The sequence below is a fragment of the Microtus oregoni genome, unplaced genomic scaffold, assembly GCF_018167655.1.
Source record: "Microtus oregoni isolate MIOR12 unplaced genomic scaffold, Mior012 000009F_ref0000495, whole genome shotgun sequence".
Classification (NCBI taxonomy): Eukaryota; Metazoa; Chordata; class Mammalia; order Rodentia; family Cricetidae; genus Microtus; species Microtus oregoni.
In genome coordinates this window covers 2,140,021-2,161,116 of record NW_024543068.1, presented here as the reverse complement: position 1 = coordinate 2,161,116, position 21,096 = coordinate 2,140,021, and the positions used below count along the sequence as shown (strand labels likewise).

The 21,096-nt window shown below is 36.5% G+C and overlaps 1 protein-coding gene across 1 annotated transcript; it reads right to left on the bottom strand.

The window, feature by feature from the left end:
• Positions 1–19,927: 19,927 nt before the first annotated feature.
• Positions 19,928–20,218, bottom strand: LOC121452105 (ATP synthase subunit g, mitochondrial-like). The gene has a single exon (XM_041657924.1). It carries the CDS (start codon positions 20,216–20,218, stop codon positions 19,928–19,930), a length of 291 nt encoding a protein of 96 aa, XP_041513858.1.
• Between the last annotated feature and the right edge of the window lie 878 nt (positions 20,219–21,096).

Below are 21,096 nucleotides of genomic sequence, written 5' to 3'. Positions count from 1 at the left end.
GAAAATAATATTTCACTTGGTATCAAGTTGACTTTAGTGATGTCACTCCTGCTAAGATGATGTCTTACAGCCTTTGGAGTGCATGGCAGTCCTTACAAGAAGTTCATCACCCCATCTTTCCATTAGTTGGCCTGAGTTGCCTTTCCTTAGACTTTTTAATGCAATGATATTTAGATGAGTAGACTGAGGTATCTGGCTTTGTCCAGTTGGGTTCACACATCAGGGTATCTCATTTGTTTACCATAGTCTTCTATAAAGTTCACCATATCAAAAGCTCCCAATTTTTTGATAGTCTTACTCAATTTATTCAGTCTCAGAATTTTAATCCCTCCAATCTACATCCTTTCATCACTAGCACCTCGAATGTACTTCTTCTTCTAGATTGAAAAAAGACTGCCCAGAGATGCCCATGACTAGTTTTTTTTTTAATCTGTGAATATGTGCACTTCAAATAGTGAATAGCAATAGTCAGTAGATGTAATTTAGGATCTAATCATAAGATTATTCTGTGTTATGAAGATGAGTCAACCTAAATCAAAAAGGTTTTTAGAATAGGGAAGCAGTAGCATGAGAGTTATAGTTAGGATATGGTATGGTCAAAACAAGAGGATGCAATGATAAGAATAAGGACACAGGAGCTAAAGAGTAAGTACAACCTCTAACAGCTAAAAAACACAAGGGTATGAATTTGTTTCTCAGAGCCTCCAAAAGGCTTCAGTCCTGATGACCACTTGAAGTTGGTTGTACTTTGGATTTCCAGAGAGTTTCACAACAAAAGCTAAGAAGTTGTCCTTTTTGAAATCAGTAAGACATAGTGATTTGCTCTCAATACAGAGAATGAACACATTTCTTTTTTCCTCCATTTGTTATTCCACAAACAGCCTCAAATTTATAAGAACCAAGAACCAGAGAGGCTCTCAGCAGAACTCAACCTGCTCTGAACTCTTAGAACTATTGTTTGAGTGTTAAACTGCTCTGCTAAGCATTGACAGTGAAAAACTACATTACTACATTATTTGAGTATCTATTTAATGGCATAAAAGTTGATTATTTGATATAGTATCTTACATAATTTTCCCCATCAGCAAACCCCAGTGACTAACACAGAATACCATATGAGTGTACCAGAAGAATATCAATTTATAGGATAACTGAACATGATCTTTTACATTAAAATATTTAAAATTTGAGACTTAAAGTTTAATTATGAATCTTCTTTTTACTTAAAAAATGCAGCACCATCATTCAGCACACTTATTATTAGACTTTCAACCAGTCCTAACTGTTAATTTCAAGATGAAATTAGTCAGTTGTGTTACAAGGAGAGAGGACCTGCTTTCATTACAGCCATCCAGCTAGCTTATTTCCCAAAGTAATCACACAGAAACTGTATTAATTAGCTCTAGCCTCCTATTGGCTAACTCTCACATCTTGATCTAGCCCATTTCTACCAATCTGTGTAACACCACGAGGTTGTGGCTTACTGGAAAAAATTCTAACCAGCGTCATTTTCAGGCAGGAGCTTAATGGCATATGCCACACTGCCCTTCTTCCTAGCATTCAGTTCATTTGGTCTACTCCACCTATCAAAGTTCTGCCCTATCAAAAGGCCAAGACAGTCTCTTTATTAAACCAATGAAAGCAACACATGGACAGAAGGACCTCCTATACCGCAATTGATATCAGGGTTGAAGCTATAGATGTGTAGGTGAACACCACTACCCATCTCTGCCCTGTGTCAGGGCAGTGGATGAGATGGTATGGGGGCAACATAGACTTTCGGAGATTCTGATGTAGAAGCTCTTTATTGTAAAAGGGTTGTGGGTTTTTCTATGGTTAAGGAAATGAAGCTGTTGCAGGAATGCTCCTGGTTAGTTTTTCTGTAACTGATGGTCAATATTGGCATGTTGTGATTGGCTAGGAGCATGCATCATGAGTCACTACAGAAGCGGCTTTCATACAGCTTGCTTTAGCCAACTTGCTTCCTCATTGTTAGTCTTACCATGCAAGTGCATACTTTGTTCTGCCTTGCCACATAATTTGGCACAATAAAACTCGGAAATTTGAAAAAAAGAAGTCAGCATATCGAAAATTGCTCAGAAATTTTTGTCATTGTTTTTTTTTATTTTTTAATTTAATGTGAATACATTAACTTAGGTGAAATCTGTTGAAGCAGAACACATTTACATTTTGCCAAGTATTAGGAATTACAGTTAAAACATAAGCTAACTACATGTATTTCTGATTTATATTAGTGGTCCTCAAATGTTAATTACAGAATAGTATAACTGGTATATCCAGCTACATATCCTAAATTTGTCTCTGACTCCGAAATACTTATAAATGAAAAAGGGCTCAATCTCTTTCTAAATATAAAAGAAATGCTTCATCAATAAGCACTTAGTGTTCAAAAAATAAAATGACTTTCTTTTAACAATTTAAATACTCTTTAATTCAAAAGTTCACTATTATGAAACTCTTTTCCTATTTTCCTGATTTCTTTTTTTAATTTTATTTATTTATTTATTAAAGATTTTTGCCTCCTCCCCGCCACTGCTCCCATTTCCCTCCCCCTCCCCCATCAGCCTGAAGAGCAGTCAGGGTTCCCTGCCCTGTGGGATGTCCAAGGACCACCCACCTCCATCCATGGGTTTTTGTAAAATTTATAGTACAAGAAAGCTGATAGAAATTAGTCTTGTGGTAAATACTTGGTTCTAGGAGGCAAGATACAGAGGAAGGCATGTTCATGAGCAGCAAGGCATCTTGAAGCTCATGGTATCATTGCACTGTGATACTACCTGACAAAGCACCTGCAGAAGTAAGGCTTTGTTTAATTTATAGTACTTGGGCTATAGTACAGTACATCATGACCAGGAAAACAGGAAAAGTAAAGATGTCTATAGCAGTGGGAGCTTGAGGTGTAGATTATTACATCAGAGTATGTCAGGAAACAGACCGTTGGGCAGGAGACAGGACTACATGGGTGACTCACTTTTCTCAGGTAATTCCCACTTTTAAGTCTTCTACAACCTCACCAAAAGACATCACTAGGACTAGAAAGACAGCTCAGCCATTAAGAACACTAGTTCTTGAAGATGACTTTGTTTTCATCAACAGCACCCATATCATGTGACTCACAACTGCCTCTAACTCTAGTACCATGATATCCATAACCGTATTTTGGTTTCTACTGGCACCAGGCACTCATGTAAGGCACATACATACAATCAGGCAGTAACACATACAAATAAAATAAAAATAAATAAATCTTTAAAAATCAACACCACCAGCTAAATATTTAGTGCTCAAACACATGAGCCTATGGGGGGCATGCCACATTCAAAAAAACTTTATATTCATCTAAACAGTTCCAATAATTTTTATTAGTCTTATAATTATATATAGTTAACACAGTCATTCCTGGAGCTGTGTAGATGTGGCTTCAATTCCTGCTTAAACACCATTTTTTATTTTCATTCTTTAGTAATTATAGCAATTGTAATAATATAGAGTATCCAACTGAATACTGAATAGAGACTGAATGAGTACCCATGTATTGAAAACACTAAGATAAGCTCTCCAATTTTGAAGAACCATTACATTGTGTCTTGGGGTAATTGAAAGACTTAAGAAATGAATACTTATAAAGTCCTACACAGCACCAGGTACTGAGTAGGTACTTAACCCAATTATTAGTAGATGAGCTGGGAGTATTGAGATGCACTTCTCAAAAGGCTCTATTTTATGTTGAACATCTCTCTCAGGCCTGACAAATGATATGAAAACATTTAAAAATATATTGAAATATATCAAAAATATATTGAAACACATGGAAGTTTATAATGTTCACAAATGCTACAATTTACCATGTATCAAATGGAAAAGAAAGACTCAAAATACCCTCAGTCTGCACATCTTGACAACCAGTCAATACGGTGCATTTCCAAACAATAAGAATAGTCAGACTTCACATCACATGAGTTCTGCAACACTGAGTGAAGAGATATCTAGTGGCGCTCAAGGAAATTGCACATACCCCATGGAAAATGGCTATTAGCTTTAGAAAACAAATTTCTCTTTCTTGGATTAATTAGGCTACTGACAAAGGTCTGATCTCCAAAATATATAAAGAACTCAAGAAACTAGACCGTAAAAGGCTAATCAACCCAATTATAAAGTGGGGCACTGATCTGAACAGAGAATTCTCAACAGAAGAACTTCAAATGGCCAAAAGACACTTAAGGTCATGCTCAACTTCCTTAGCGATCAGGGAAATGCAAATCAAGACAACTTTAAGATACCACCTTACACCTGTCAGAATGGCGAAAATAAAAAACACCAATGATAGCCTTTGCTGGAGAGGTTGTGGAGAAAGGGGTACACTCACCCATTGCTGGTGGGAATGCAAACTTGTGCAACCACTCTGGAAAGCAGTGTTTCGGTTTCTCAGGAAATTCGGGATCAACCTACCCCTGGATCCAGCAATACCACTCTTGGGAATATACCCAAGAGAGGCCCTATCATACAACAAAAGTATATGCTCAACTATGTTCATGGCAGCATTGTTTGTAATAGCCAGAACCTGGAAACAACCTAGATGCCCTTCAACGGAAGAATGGATGAAGAAAGTATGGAATATATACATATTAGAGTATTACTCAGCAGTAAAAAACAAGGACTTCTTGAATTTTGCATACAAATGGATGGAAATAGAAAACACTATCCTGAGTGAGGTAAGCCAGACCCAAAAAGAGGAACATGGGATGTACTCACTCATATTTGGTTTCTAGCCATAAATAAAGGACATTGAGCTTATAATTCATGTTCCTAGAGAAGGTAAATAAGAAGGTGAATCCAAAGACAAACACATAGGCATCCTCAGGAATATTAACCTTCATCAGGCGATGAAAGGAGACAGAGACAGAGACCCACACGGGAGCACCGGACAGAAATCTCAAGGTCCAAATCAGGACCAGAAGGAGACGGAGCACGAGCAAGGAACTCAGGACCACGAGGGGTGCACCCACACACTAAGACAATGGGGAGGTTCTATTGGGATCTCACCAAGGCCAGCTGGCCTAGGTCTGAAAAAACATGGGATAAATCCGGACTAGCTGAACATAGCGGACAATGAGGAATACTGAGAATTCAAGAACAATTGCAGTGGGTTTTTGATCCTACTGCACGTACTGGCTTTGTGGGAGCCTAGGCAGTTTGGATGCTCACCTTAGGAGACCTGGATAGAGGTGGGCAGTCCTTGGGCTTCCCACAGGTCAGGGAACCCTGATTGCTCTTGGAGCAGATGAGGGAGGGGGAATTGATCGGGGGAGGGGGAGGGAAATGGGAAGCGGTTGTGGGGACGAGGCAGAAATCCTTAATAAATAAATAAAAAAAAAAAAAAAAAGAATCTTCTTAAAAACAAAAACTCAAAAGAGTGTTACTCAGAAAGCTTTCCTGGATCCTTAAGTTGTGTAATACTGTAAAGAGAAAGATGAATGAATGTAGCAAGCAAATAGATATAGACAAATTGTTCTGCAAGTGAACAAATTACTTGAATACACAAATAATCCACAGAGGGGAAATATGGGTAATAGTAATTTCATCATCTTTTAAGTTTCTGCTTCTTAGGAACTTGCAACAGGGAATAAATTCACCGTCACAATCCCTTGTACCCCAAGACATAGAACATATCGGTGTGCTTTCCATTCAGAATTCAAGGTATAGAAAAAAAAAAGTGTTTTAGAGAATCAAAATGAAGAAAGCATCTCCGTTCACAGTAACACATTTTTCTATTTTGGTTTCTTTCCCATTCATTTTCTATAAAGTCAAATCATGGCAAGTATTGTTTTAAGTTTTTCTTTTGTCACTGATGCCATATGCATTATAGACTCAAATCTTCTGTAATTTTTTCGTTAATCTACTCTCTTTCCATATCTTAATAAAAGAAAACATAATAAATATTTAAGTAGGAAGATTGTAATTTAAGTAGTTATGATTGTAAACAGAGTACTTTTGATGTCATTTCAAAACTTTTTGATCAATTTCTGCATGATCTTCTGAGTTTCTTTCTTCCTGGTCATTATTTAAACATTAAAGAAGATATTAAGTATTAATATAAGAAGGTAACAGAGCTGGGTCTTTATCTAAACCTTCCCACATTGTTTCCTACCCAAGAAGACCATTCTTTATTTCTCCTTTCTTCTCTCCATACTGAATCCCTTAGCCAACTGCTCTGATTTGCAGTTATCAGCATAAATCCCAAGCATGTTTACAACTACATGAGGCTGAAGATTTATAAATATTTTTTTCAACCATATTGCTTTCTTTATTAATGGATTAAGAGTTGGAGAAGTAGAAAATTAAATACCACTTACCATTTTTCTGCCACAATGTGACATTATGCAATAAATCTAACTTGAAATACCTTGAAAACTAACTTGACATGTTTAATTTGGTGGTGTCTGTTCATTAAAAAATACTGTCACAGTATTTTCTGTAGCCTTGGATGGCCTTGAATTCCAAATCGTCCTGTCTCTAATTCTCATATGCTTGAATTACAGACATATTTCAATCTGTCAAATCTTCACTTTTTATTGAAAGAAATTTAAGTTTTAATCATCTAGGGACACCTAGTCTAGCAAACAGCTTTACTAGATTCAGTACTGTCTTTATTCACTTATATCCAAAATAAGGATATTCAAAAAAAATCAAACAAAAAAGTTTAAAGGGAAGAAAATGAGATTATAATCATTCCAGTGAAATATAAGAGATCATCCTTCCAAGTAAATAGAGCATAGCAGAAATGTGCAGTATCACCCAATAGTGGAGATTAAGAAGAGTGTTAATAGGTAAGGATGTAGCCAGTAATTACAGTTAATGCCCCTGTCAATGCTAATGAAGAAGTTATGCTCATGATGGCCATTAGTGTGCAGCTGAATCCTACAAGCAGTGACACCTCAAATGGAGACACATAACACTGAAGAAGAACCGCTGTTTTTGAATTCTGCCAATGTGCATGCTGCTAAATTGTTTTTTTTTTTAAAAAATTAAAAAAGAGCTTTGATATCTGGGACTGAGACAATTTGCAAGAGCATTTGATTTAAACAAAAGTGCATGGTTTGAATGAGAGTTTTGAAAGATGTTAATTTCAACAATGTAAAGCATAAATTACTAAGCAATTACCATTAGAAACAAACAGATATGTGACCACAAACTAATTTCCAAACAAATCTACTCAGAAGAGATATTGTTTGCTTTCTTAGGATTCTGGAGTTATTTATTCTAAACAACAGAACAGTATTTCAGCTGAAAAAATAAAAGATCAGTTAAAGATGGAAATAGTCAAGTGAGCGGGGACTTACAAAATACGTTCTATTGTATAGAAACTTCTTTTTCACCGAATCAATGAAGCTTTTGGTAAGCACTTTATAGGTATCTTTTCAGTTTTAGATTTTGATGAGGAACATAAGAATTTGGAAGTGTGCCTCAAGGAAGAATTCATAAAAATGGAAAAAGGAGACAGAGACTACTTTGGAGACAGGAGTAAATTTCTGTTATATTTTGTGTGAAACAAGACATTTTTAGAAGATTTTATACTAAAGGGGCTGGATTAGACCTGAGGCAACAATTCCACAGGAGTGAGACTGAATTAGCTACCTAAGCAGGAGTGTGCCTGAGGACGCAAGCTCCAAGGGAGCAGAAGCAGATCCACTTCAGGCACATTGGTGGACCAGGACTGAGCCAGCAACCTGGGCCAGAGCAGAGTTGAAAAAGGAAACTCCACAGGAACAGGTACAGGGGAGCAACTCCTGAGCGAGTGAGACAGAGACCTCTGAGGGACCTAATGTGAATCTGGGAACTTCAAGGGAGTTGACCTAATCCAGGACCCCTGTGGGTCTGGGAATGAGTCTAGGACATCTGAGGAACTAGGTCTGAGCAAGGTCCCCTGCAGGTCTGGGTTTGAGTCTGTGACCTCCAAGGGAGTAGGCAGGAACAAGATATCTCTGTGCATCCAGGTGTGAGTCTGGGACCTCAGACGGAGCTGGCTTGAGCCAGGACCTCTGTGGGTAGGGGATTTGGTGTGGTATTCAAAGGGAATAGGCAGGAACCACAAATCTCTGTGGTTCTGAGTGTGAGTCTAGGACCTATGGTGGAGTATATCCTCTGCAGGTCTGGGCGCACCCCAGCCTGGGAACTCTGAGGTAGTGGACCAAAGCCAGAGAACTTTGTAGGACCAACTCCAAGACAGCGACCTCTGCAGGAGCAGATCCAGACCAGGATTTACAGAAATAGGTCAAAGCCAACAATCTAGGCTAGAGCAGGCCTGAGACAGCAAACTCCAAGTGAGTGGAGCAAAGCCTGGGAGTGCTGAGTGACCTCCAAGAACATGGAGTGACCAAAGGGGTAACTAGAATCATGATACTAACTGTACCATGAGGAACAACCATCTGAGCCTTGGATTCACTGGCACCTAGAAGATTAATTAATTGAATCACTGACAGCCCCAAACACACCCATTAGAGGAAAAGATGAGTAGAAAAGATAAGAACACGTGAAACAACACAAAGAGCAACACAACACCAGCAAAACCTAAAGACCCTACAACAGCAAGACCTGAACAACCAGATAAATATGAAGCAGAAGAAAATGACATAAAAAATAACTTCAGGAGAATGTTTAAAACTCTTAAAGAGAAAATGAGAAATTTCCTTAAAGAAATGAAGGAAAAGACAAACAAAAAATTGGAAGACAACAGCAAATCCCTTAAAGAAAACCAAGAGAAAAAAAAATGAAACATATGAGACAAACTATTCAAGACTTGAAAACTAAAATAGAGACAATAACGAAAACACAAGCTGAGGGAATTATAGAAACAGAAATGATGAGTTAATGATCAGGAACCACAAACGCAAGCATGAGCAGCAGAATACAAGAGACAGAATAGAGAATCTCAAGTGCTGAAGATACAGTAGAAGAAATAGACTCATCAGTCAAAGAAAAGATTAAATCTAACACAAGCTTAACCCAAAATATTCAAGAAATATGCAACACCATAAAAAACCAAACCTAAGAATAATAGCTATAGAAGAAGAAGAAGTTCAACTCAAAAGCACAAAATATATATTTAACAAAATCATAGAAGAAAACTTTCCAAACATAAAAAAAAGACATGCCTATGAAGATACAAGAAGCTTACAGAACACCAAATAGACTGGATCCAAAAACAATCTCCTCACCATATAATAATCAAAACACTAAACATACAGAGTAAAGAAAGAATATTAAGAGCTGCAAAGAAAAGGGCCAAATAACATATAAAGACAGATTTATCAGAACTATACTTGACTTTTCAATGGAAACAATCAAAGCCAGAATGTATGGTCAAGCATTATGCAGACATTAAGAGAACATGGATGCCAGCCCAGACTACCATCCCCAGCAAAACATTCAATCAGCATAGAAGGAGAAAACAAGATATTCCACGACAAAAACCAGATTTAACCAATACCTAGCCACACTCCAAGCCCTACACAAAATACTAGAAGGAAAACTCCAACCCCAGGAAGTTGGCTATATCAACAAAAATATAGACAATTGATGGTCTCCCAGCAGCAAATCCCAAAGGAAAAGAACACAAATTAATATCACCAACAATGAAAACTAAATTAACAGGAGAGAGCAATCACTGGTCATTAATATCCCTTAATATAAATGGACTCACCTCACCTATAAAATAACACAGGCTTCCAGATTGGAAGTAGGAAATAATCAAATCGAGAGTCGAAATCAAAAAAATAGAAACAAAGAAATCAATACAAAGAATCAATGAGGCAAAGACTTGGTTCTTTGAGAAAATCAACAAAACAGACAAACATTTATTCAAACTAACCTAAAGTCAGAGAGAGAATACACAAATTAACATAATCATAAATGAAAAGGGGGACATAACAACAGACACAGAGGAAATACAGAGAATCATCAGGTCATATTTGTAAAACATGTACTCTTCAAAATTGGAAAACTTAAAGAAAATGGACAACTCTCTGGATAAATATCACTTATCAAAATTAAATTAAGACAAGAAAAGCAAATTAAATAGACATATAATAGCTGAAGAAATAGAAATAGTCATCAATAGTCTCCTAACCAAAAAAAAAAAAGCTCAAGACCAGATGGTTTCATCCAAGAATTCTACAAGATTTTCAAAGAGAACTAATACCAATACTCCTCAAATTATTCCACACAATAAAAACAGAAGGAACATTGCCAAACACTTTTTATGAGGCTAAAATTACCTTGATACCCAAACCACAGAAAGAGAATTACTAAGAAAAAGAATTACAGACCTATCTCACTCATGAACATTGATGCAAAAATACTCAATATAATACTGGCAAATCAAATCCAAAAACACATCAGAACCATCATCCACCATGACTAAGTCAGCTTCATCCTAGACATGAAGGAATGATTCAACATATGATAATATGTCAATGTATTCCTCCATATAAACATACTGAAAAATAAAAACCATATGATCATCTCATTAGATGCCAAAAAATCTTTCAACAGAATACAACATCACTTCGTGATAAAGGTGTTGGAGAGAGCAGAGATACAAGGAACATACCTAAACATAATAAAGGCAATATACATCAATCCAACAGCCAACATCAAACTAAATGGAGAAAAACTCCCAGTGATCCCACTGAAATCAGGAACCAGATAAGGTTGTCCACTGTCTCGATATCTATTCAATATAGTTCTTGAGGTCTTAGCTAGAGCAATAAGATACCAAAAGGAGATCAAGGGGATACAAGAAGAAGTTAAACTCTCACAAGTTGCTGATGATATCATAGTTTACATAAGTGACCACAAAAATTCTATTGATTCCACAACTAATAAACACTTTCATTAATTTAGCAGTATACAAGATTAACTAAAATAAATCAGTAGCCTTCCTGTAGTCATATGGTAAAAGAACAAAGAAAGAACCCAGAGAAAAATCACCCTTCACAATAGCCACAAATAGTATAAAATATCTCAGAGTGTCTCTAATCAAACAAGTGTAAGATTTGTATGACAAGAACTATAAATCATTGAAGAAAGAAATTGAAGAAGACATCAGAAAGTGGAAAGATCTCCCATGCTCTTGGGTAGGTAGAATTAACATAGTAAAAATGACAATCTTACCAACACCAATCTACAGATTCAGTGCAATGCCTATCAAAATCCCAGAAAAAAATTTTCACAGACCTTGAAAGAATAGTAGTACTCCATATGGAAAAGCAGAAAACTCAGAATAGCCAAAACAATCCTGCACAACAAAAGAACTTCTGGAGGCATCACAATCCCTGATTCAAACTTTGCTTCAGAGTTCCAGTACTGAAAACAGCCTGGTATTGTCATAAAAACAGACAGGAGGACTAATGAAACTAATGAAGGACCCAGATATTAATCCACATACCTTTGAACAACTGTTTTTTGACAAATAAGCAATAAATATCAAATGGAAAAAAGAAAGCATATTTAACAAATGGTGCTGGCATAACTGGATAACAACATGTAGAAGAATGAAAATAGATCCATACCTATTACCATGTCCAAAACTCACGTCAAGACAGATCAAAGACCTCAACATAAAGAGAGCCACACTGAACCTTATAGAAGAGAAAGTGGGAAGTCCACTTGAACATGTAAGCACAGAAGACCACTTCCTAAATATGATACCAGCAGCACAGACACTGAGAGAAACAATAATAAATAGGACCTCTTGAAACTGAAAAGCTTCTTTAAATCAAAGGACACCATCAACAAGATAAAACAATAGCCTACAGAATGGGAAAAGATCTTCACTAACCCCACACCAGACAGAGGGCTGATCTCCAAAATATATATTAAAAAAAAAACTCAAGAAATTGGCCATCAAAAGAACAAATAATCCAATAAAAAAATGGAGCACAGACCTAAGCAGAGAACTCTCAACAGAGGAATCTAAAATGGCTGAAAGACATTTAAGGAAATGTTCAACATTCTTAGTCATCAGAGAAATGCAGATCAAAACAACTGAGATTCCATCTTACACCTGTATAAATGGCCAAGATCAAGAACACTGATGACATATTATACTAAAGAGGTTGTGGGGAAAAGGGAACGCTTCTGCATTGCTGGTGGGAATGCAAGCTAGTATAACCTCTTTGGATGTCAATGTGACAATTTCTCAGAAAATTAGGAAACAACCTTCTTCAAGACCCAGTATTACCACTTTTGGGTATATATCCAAAGGATGCTCAGTGTGCCACAAAGATATGTGCTCATGTATGTTCATAGCAGTATTGTTTGTAATAGCCAGAAACTGGAAACAGCCTAAATGCCCTTCAACTGAAGAATGTATAAGGAAAATGTGGTACATTTACACAATGGAGTACTACACAGCCAAAAAAAAATGACAGCTTCAATTTTTCAGTCAAATAGATAGAGCTAGAAAACATCATTTTGAGTAAGGCAACCCAGAGACAGAAAGATATTTATCACATGTACTCACTCATAAGTGGTATTTAAACATAAAGCAAAGAAAACCAGCTCACAAATCACAATCCCAGAGAACCTAGATAACAATGAAGACACTAAGAGAGACATACATAGATCTAATCTACATGGGAAGTAGAAAAAGACAATATCTTCTAAGTAAATTGGAAGCATGGTGCCCTTGGGAGAGGGTTGAAAGGGAGGGGATAGGTAGGGAATGGAGCGGAGAAAAATGTGGAGCTCCATAAAAAGAATAATAAAAAAAGATTTTATACTAATGAAAAAATGATTTGTCCCTATTTCAGAACTAACTTTTATCTCTAGCCTATGCATAGTGCATAACAACACAGAGTGAATCTTCTTCCAGATGAAATACTATATTCATGGAGGAGACAGCAGTGTTTAGATTCAAGTAACAATCTGGACTGACAACTAAGCTTTAGTCAAGATTCAAAATTTTATGACATAAGAAAATGAAGAAACAAAAATTACCCAAATTCACCCCATGGTGTGATGATTACTAAAACTAAGTCTTTAGAACTGTAAAAGAGTGTCTTTCATACAGAAGAGGGTCGATGCATATATGAACACAAAAAGACTGTGATATCATACAGAAAGTAAGGAACAAACAAAATCCCCCAAATGAGAAGGAGACATAGTTATGAAGTTATACCCTAACCAAGAAGCTTTAAGGACCCCTCTCATTGTCATAAAGTTGGTTTTGAGATTATTATCTTGTGCATCAGCTGTAATAAGTTGTTCATGTCTTGCTCTTATAGAATATCTGGGCTCCAGTAATGCCATATTGCCCTTTCTGTTGTTTGTTATATTCTTACCATGGTGTTTTCGCATCTGAGTTTGGGATGATTACAGATCTAAGTGTTGCTTCCTGAGTTTGTCTGCACCCTTTCATCCAGGATCTCACTGACATTGTAGTAGTTTCTCCTGATTAGAAGATTCAAGAAGATAGAACTATACATTATTTCACTGACCTGGGTCCTCAGTTTTGTCTTGTACATTTTCATGCTTGCTTCAATCTTAGTAGTAATTCAAGATTACTTTTGGTTTATGTAGCTCAACAACATGGTCTCTTCTTCACAGGGCAGAGATGAGGATGACTGTATCTGACAATGTACGTGTGATACATACCAAGCTCTCCAAAGTGTTCTGAAGGCACAGTAACTGCTTATGATTTGAGATGGTAAGAAAGAGCTCCCTTGTCATTCACAGTAGCAAAAGGAGACGTCCTCCATCTTTTAACATCCACCAACAAGTAAATCTCTGTTCTTGGTAAAGGCACCAAAAGTAAGGGAGAGCCACAGTAATATTTGTGATCTCAGTGAATACTTCTTCATGACTTATGTATTATGTGAATTCTTTGATAGAAATATTTATTTCTGTCCTTAGGGTTCTGCTGAAACAATAGTAATCCCAGCTCTCCAGAGATAGAAGCAGAATGATCTTTGTGAATTCAAGGCCAATCTAGTCTACAGAGGGAATTTCAGGACAGCTGGTCTACACAGAGAAGTCATGTCTCAAAAATATCAAATAAATAAATAGGAAGAAGAAGAAAAAGAAATACACTATCATCAAAGATAGAAAAGTAATTACCTAGTTTTGTCTGAAGTTAAAGCTTCAACTTGGAATTAGTTTCTCACTTTTCCCCATTTATCTACCTTTCCATGGACTGACTTTTGTTAATTTCAGCAAAATATGTTATCTCTGAAAAAAATATTTCTCTAAAATCTGTTTGGAAACTGTAGTGATGGAAATTTAATAGCATTACATATTGATGTAGGAAGGTCATTTGTCTATGTGTTAATTTCATTGGTTAATAAAGAAACTGCCTTGGTCTTTTGATAGGCCAGCCCTTACATGGGTGGAGTAGATAGAACAGAATTCTGGGAGGAAGAAGGCAGTGATGCAGACAGCATAGCTCTCCTCTCCTAGATGGATGCAGGTTAGAATCTTCCTGGTAAGCTACACACATTAATAGAAATGGGTTAAGCAAGATTTGAGAGTTGGCCAAGAAGAGGCTAGATATAATGGGCCAGGCAGTGTTTAAAACAATACAGTTTGTGTATTGTTATTTCGGGTGTAAAGCTAACCATGCAGGAGCATGCAGAATGAAAAGCAGACTTGCTCACCTCTTCACTACAACATATCTTTACATTTATAAAATAAAATATGCGTGTTCTGGCTATCTAAATTTAAATTTACTACAATCCAAAATGAATTTAGTCTCTTAATTCCTTTCCATCTCACTCCTGACAGTTCCCAAACTCAGTCACTGTCACTAACTGCACAACTATCATCTTAACTAAAACCATTTTATTGGATACTTACTGCTTCAAAGTTTAATGTTCACACATGTTATTAGCAATGATTTGTCCATTATCTTGATTAATGTCTGTGTTCTGGTTCCAATTGTGAGAGTCTGACATAAATCAAAAACACATATATAAGGAGAAGTACATACTAAGATAAAGCTGATAATTCTCTTGATATAATTAGGGATAGGTCCTAAGGAGCTTAAATAATTAGATGATATTTGGTATGCACTGTCCATTGCAGATATTGATCATGGTATAAGCAGAATCGAGCAGAACCAATCATGGTTTCTTTTATTTCTACAGCTTCCCAGTCAGACTCACTGCCTCCTCTCTTGTCCATTACTGGTTATATCATCCATGGTGTAATCATAATCTTTTTTAAAAAATAATTTATTATCAATCTGAAACATCATATGAAATTGTACACTATAAAATTAAAATTTTAATGCCATTCAAGGGTTGTTCCTTATAGTTAAGATAAAGTCTCAAAACTGTTCTTATGATCAATCAACAATGATCAATTCACAAAGGAAAACCTAACAGTTCACACTAACTATTTGACGTCTATCATTTTACACTTAAAAAGCAAAATAAAATGACAGAAGAAATAAACAAAAGTTGTTCACAAAATTCACGGTTGATGATGAAATATCAGGAATGATGAAGTGAAGGAAGGATGATGAGGCTGGATAATTGAAAAATAATAAATGTTTTATCTGAGGCAATGCAAACTTTGCATTCCTATTAGTGCTCACTTTTATGAGTGCGTCCTTTATTCTACATGAGTAGTTATCCATGCAGGCCATCAGGTGCTGTCTGAGATTCATTGCTCAGTGGGATGACAACATTCTTATAGCACATTTCTAGTCACCTATCCCCTTTGCTTGGTTCAGCATAATTGCCTCTGAATCCTCTGTGGCTTCAGTCACCATGTAGCTCTATTCATTAAGAAAATAACTTTCTAAGCCTTGGAAATTGTCCATTTCATCTCTCTACTGTTTTTCATTTATTTCCATTAAAATAATAATACTAACTTTATCTTTGTTTAAAAAACTCAAGAAACCCCCCCCAATATAAAAGCCATAGACACAGACCAGATAATCAAAGACCCTATTTCCAATTCCATAAAAATAATAATTTCATTGGGAGCACTAAAATATTTGCAGATTCTTGAACCTCTTTGTATCTTTACCCATTTTGTGTCCATCCTGTCTAGCCTTCACTTAATTTATTTTTTCATGATTAGTCAATGACACTGACTACTAAAACCTTTTCATGAATATTATGAAGTTTTACTATACTCTTCTGTACACTTCAATGTATCTCTATTGCACAATGTCTTGGAGTTAACTGGGGGATATTTGACATGGATTTACATACCCCAATTTGCTTTCTATGAGAAAGTCTCAAAAACATTGCAGTTATCTTCTGCCTTAATTTTTGTGTAATTTGTAGACTTCGTTAATAGTTGTAAATGTCTGCAAGGCTACTTCTTCCTTAGAATCAGTTCAGTCCCCTTAGGTACATAAACTCAATAATCTATGTGTCCCAACACACACACACACATACACACACAGACACGCACACACACACACACACACACACACCTGTGAACATGAGCACTTGCAAAAGTACTGGCAGAAAGATGATTTTAGTAGAAATAATATTAAGAATCCTTGGAGAAAAACACCTACAGTGTTTCTACATATGTTAACGCTATAATATTTTATAAACCAGAATCTTTTTCACAATGCATATCTCCACCAAATGTTTAATGATAATATTTAACAAGCTTTGATTTCTATAGAGAATACCACAAAGAATTTAGTTGCTGTTCTTTGAGTGGCAATATACTATATCTTGCCACTAATAAACATATTACATTAAAAACATTTGGCAGAAAATGGTCCCACAATAATAATAATTTTCACTCATAGCTCAAAGCTAATAGTGCAAAACGCTTGACAATGTGCTCTTTAATTTCTGTTCGTTTTCATAAGATATTTAGTTCATCTTAATTCATCCTACAAGGTAGATGAGTATATGACTTTCATTAGAATAATAAAAATAAATGAAATGTTTAATGTGAAATAGAATATGCAGTATTTTATACCTGTGTAGAGTAATTGAAGAGCAGTTGGGAAGTTAGGAAACAGTATAAGGAATGCCTACATGTTTTCTACATGCTAGAATCACATGAGATTGGGTCACAAAGGGTTTTTCAGATAAAATATAATGTCAGTAATCAATCAAGTCTACAATAAGTCTCGATAGTCATATTTCTAGGAACTATTAAAGATGAGTACAAGTGGAAAATTGTTTTAAGGTAAAGATACTTAAACTGGGATATTCTTTCTTCTCATCTTAGGTTCAATAAACTGTTTTGTAAAATTTTTATTCCAAGGAATCAATTTTCATTCATCACAGTTTTCATAAGACCTTCTGATCTTCTTAGCCTGTACAGCATCTGTCATAATTTACCATTTCACATGGTATATTTACGATGTCTATCATTTCTCTTTGTTTTGTATTAGACAAGTGAAAATTCTATCAACGTCCGTCTCACACACACATAAATGCATACACAACACACACACACAGAGAGAGAGAGAGAGAGAGAGAGAGAGAGAGAGAGAGAGGGAGGGAGAGAGAGAGAGACTCAGAAATACACATAGTTTGACTAAACCCAAAGTCAAGGTGGAGCATAAGAGGAATGTGAATGAATGGGGCTTAATGTTAAGTCAGTCCTGTTGTAATAGGAGCAGCAGGGCTGAGTCCCCAGCACCCCGGCTGCCTGCTAGCTTATGCCCCGAAATAATTCCATGGACACTGTATTCTTTTAAACACTGCTTAGCCCATTATATCTAGCCTCTTCTAGGCTAACTCTCGCACCTGGACTAGCCCATTTCTAATAATGTGTAGCACCGAGGTGTGCTTACAGGGAAGATTCTAGCTTATGTCCATCCTGGGTGGGAGCTTCATCACATGTATCTTCCCGGGAGCAGGGAGCTTGGCATCTCTGAGCTCACTTCCTCTCCCTCCCAGAATTCTGTTCTGTTTACTCCTCCCACCTATGTTTTAACCTATCAGGGCCAAGCAGTTTATTTTTTGCTTAACCAATGAAATCAACAGATTGATATATGACACTCCCACATCACAGTCCCTTGTGCTAAGATGCTGTACTATTTTAGATGCATGTTTCCATGGATATTTTTATTTTTAACCTTCATTGACTCAGATGTCTACACCTCTCAAGTTTGTGATGCTGCTCCATTCCTTCCCTTTTGTCACTGATAGTTTAGGATTGTCCAGTTATATAACCAGTTACCGTTCTTTTCTTCCCTTCTTCCTAAATACCTTGCTCCTTTGTTTTTGCTTTCATTTCATTTGCTAACTTCCAGTGATGTTTCTATATAAGACAACATATCTTTTTGCCTCGTTCTTTATAGAATGCCTATGAAACCAGAACTTTATCAAACCAAATGTATCCTAAAATCCCATCTAATATTCTACCAAAGTATTATTAATCTACCTCAGAAGTAATGTATAAAATTATACATTCACACACATTTCTAAGTAAGATTTTAAAACTTATACTTCACAAAAGGAAGTCTTTTGTTTCTAATGTGATGCTCTTTCTTTGTCACAAAGATATTTATTTAATCACACACACAAACTCCATTTATAGTGTTAGCAACATTCTACATGTACACACGGGTCTATGACATTTGTCAAAAGTATAAACTTATGAGGATATAGATAAAATTTTAATGTTGTTCTCCTGGGCAGAATGATATTATGAAAATTAATCACAGGGGAAAAATCATGACTATAAGAATATTTAAATTTTAACTTATAACATTTTAAAATGTATTTCAAAATTATTTTAAGCCACTGCTCCATTTTACCTGACTAGCTTTCAAGATGAAATGTATGAATGTAAAAGAAAGATAATCAAAAATTATCTTTCCATGAAACACCAGAGTTTCTGTTGAACCAAGTAACGTATTTGTGTACACTATTAAGTAATATTAAAGTGTTAAGACTTTACAGGACAAAATATTTGAAGATAAGGAGATAATTTTATTTTATATAACAAACAAAATTGTAGCTGCACAGCACAGCACATCAGCAAGATATATCACTCATTGTTGTGATCAGACTATGGGAACTACACTGCTAATGGAATGGATACAGTCACATGACCTACACTGGCCATGGGATGGATGTAGTCACATGCACTACACCAGATATGGGTTGGATACAGCACATGAACTCCATCATGTGAGGGAGGAGTTAAGTCACATGGTCTGTCAGTTAAGAGGTCAGGGAACCCTGATTGCTCTTCGAGCATATGAGGGAGGGGGACTTGATCGGGGGAGGGGGAGGGAAATGGGAAGCGGTTGTGGGGACGAGGCAGAAATCCTTAATAAATAAATAAATTAAAAAAAAGAGATGTTTGTGAACTTGTAGTCCTTGTTATTTCATTGAGAAGCAATGTCCTAATAGAGTCACTTCCTTGCCACTACATTTTGTATAATTTATGCCTGCTTTTACATCTAGATTTCCTGATGTTTACTATTCTAACTCCAGTACAGTCGTCTAGTCGTCTATTCTTTGCTTCTGGTGTGATAAATACTTGATTTTACTTTAAAACTCTAATTAAAATGTAATCACATAATTTCCCTCTTGCCCTCCTTCCCTTTCTTTCCCTCTTTTGTCTTCCTCCCTCCAATTGCATCCATGTACCTTCTCTGTCCAGCTCCTCCCAAGCCTCCTTTTACTCCCTCTCAAATTTATGACAGCTAAAACTTTGATTAATATTGCTTGACATATAAATGCATATATGTGTGTATATGTTCAGAGAGACAGACACACACACACACACACACACACACACAGAGAGAGAGAGAGAGAGAGAGAGAGAGAGAGAGAGAGAGACAGAGAGCCTGATGCATATATTTTTTTTATTTGACAGTTGGTATTTTATTCAGATAGCAGTCTCATTACATGTGGTCCAAGAATATCGAAAGAACTCAAATAAAATCAGATGTGAAGGTTAGTCTTCACACATCATAGCCAATGATGCCACGTTTGCCTATGATCTCTCCGACATAAAACCACATCCACACCTCGGTGGCCACCAAACCATTCAGCACAGCTTCCTTAACTGTAAGATGTGTGAGGCTACCAGTTTTAGCACTCTGAATAGTTGCAGTGAGTTCAGCAGGGGTTGGGGGAACCAGCTCAACGTTGGGGTATTGCCAAAATGTGGCCAACCGAGGCTTCGAATAAGTCACAGCAGCGGATACTAGCCCCGGGGCCTTCTCCACCAAGTTACGGCTGAACTTGGCCATGGTCTAGGGTGGAAGGTGCGTATATTGTTTTAAGCAGTTTATTTCAGGTCCGACCACTTGGTATTATATTACCAACTACAAGCTCAATTGAGGGGAAGTCTAAGTCTCCCTTTCTCAGCTGATTTTACTTTGTCTATTATTCTTTGTCACAGGGTGGAGAATCTTGAGTTGTACAAATTCTTTTTTCCTCATTAGCATGTCTATAGGTATTGTCATTATTTATTCTTGTTTAAGCAGCCATATTGTTTCAGTATAGCGGGTTCTCCTTTAAGATCCATGTGCTTACTAACCCTGGGTAGTTAAGGAGGTTTTGGGTAATACACACAAATTCGTTCATGTTGCTCAGTAGGCCTTAACTTTTATTAGACAACTGAGGGTTACTTACAAGCTATATATGTAAATAATATAGCTTCACGAGTATCTTGCCATTCTGGTCACTGTTGTGGTTCATAAGCATCATACCTGGATAGGACTGCTCATTGCTTCCCTTCTTTAGTAACTTGTATAGCAAATTTCAGTACTATAAAAACTAATCTTGGAGTGGGAAGTATTTAGGTCCGATCCAGCTTAAATTTTCTGAGTCCTGTATCTCATCTGTATGGTGTTTATAACAATAGAGACTTACCTTCTACCTGGGGGAGGCAGCTAAAGAAAATAGCAACAGTCTATATTGTTTTGGGAATCTCTTGACCCCTTCTAATCAAGAACTTTTTTAACTAATTAATCGTTTTCATTTATTTTATATCCCAACCATAGTTTCCCCTCCATTCTCTCCATCTTTTCCCTCCCCCCACTTCACTTATGTCCCATCCCCATTCACTCCTCCTCTGTTTCTGTTCAGAAAGGGGCAGGCCTTCCATGGGAGTCAACATATCACG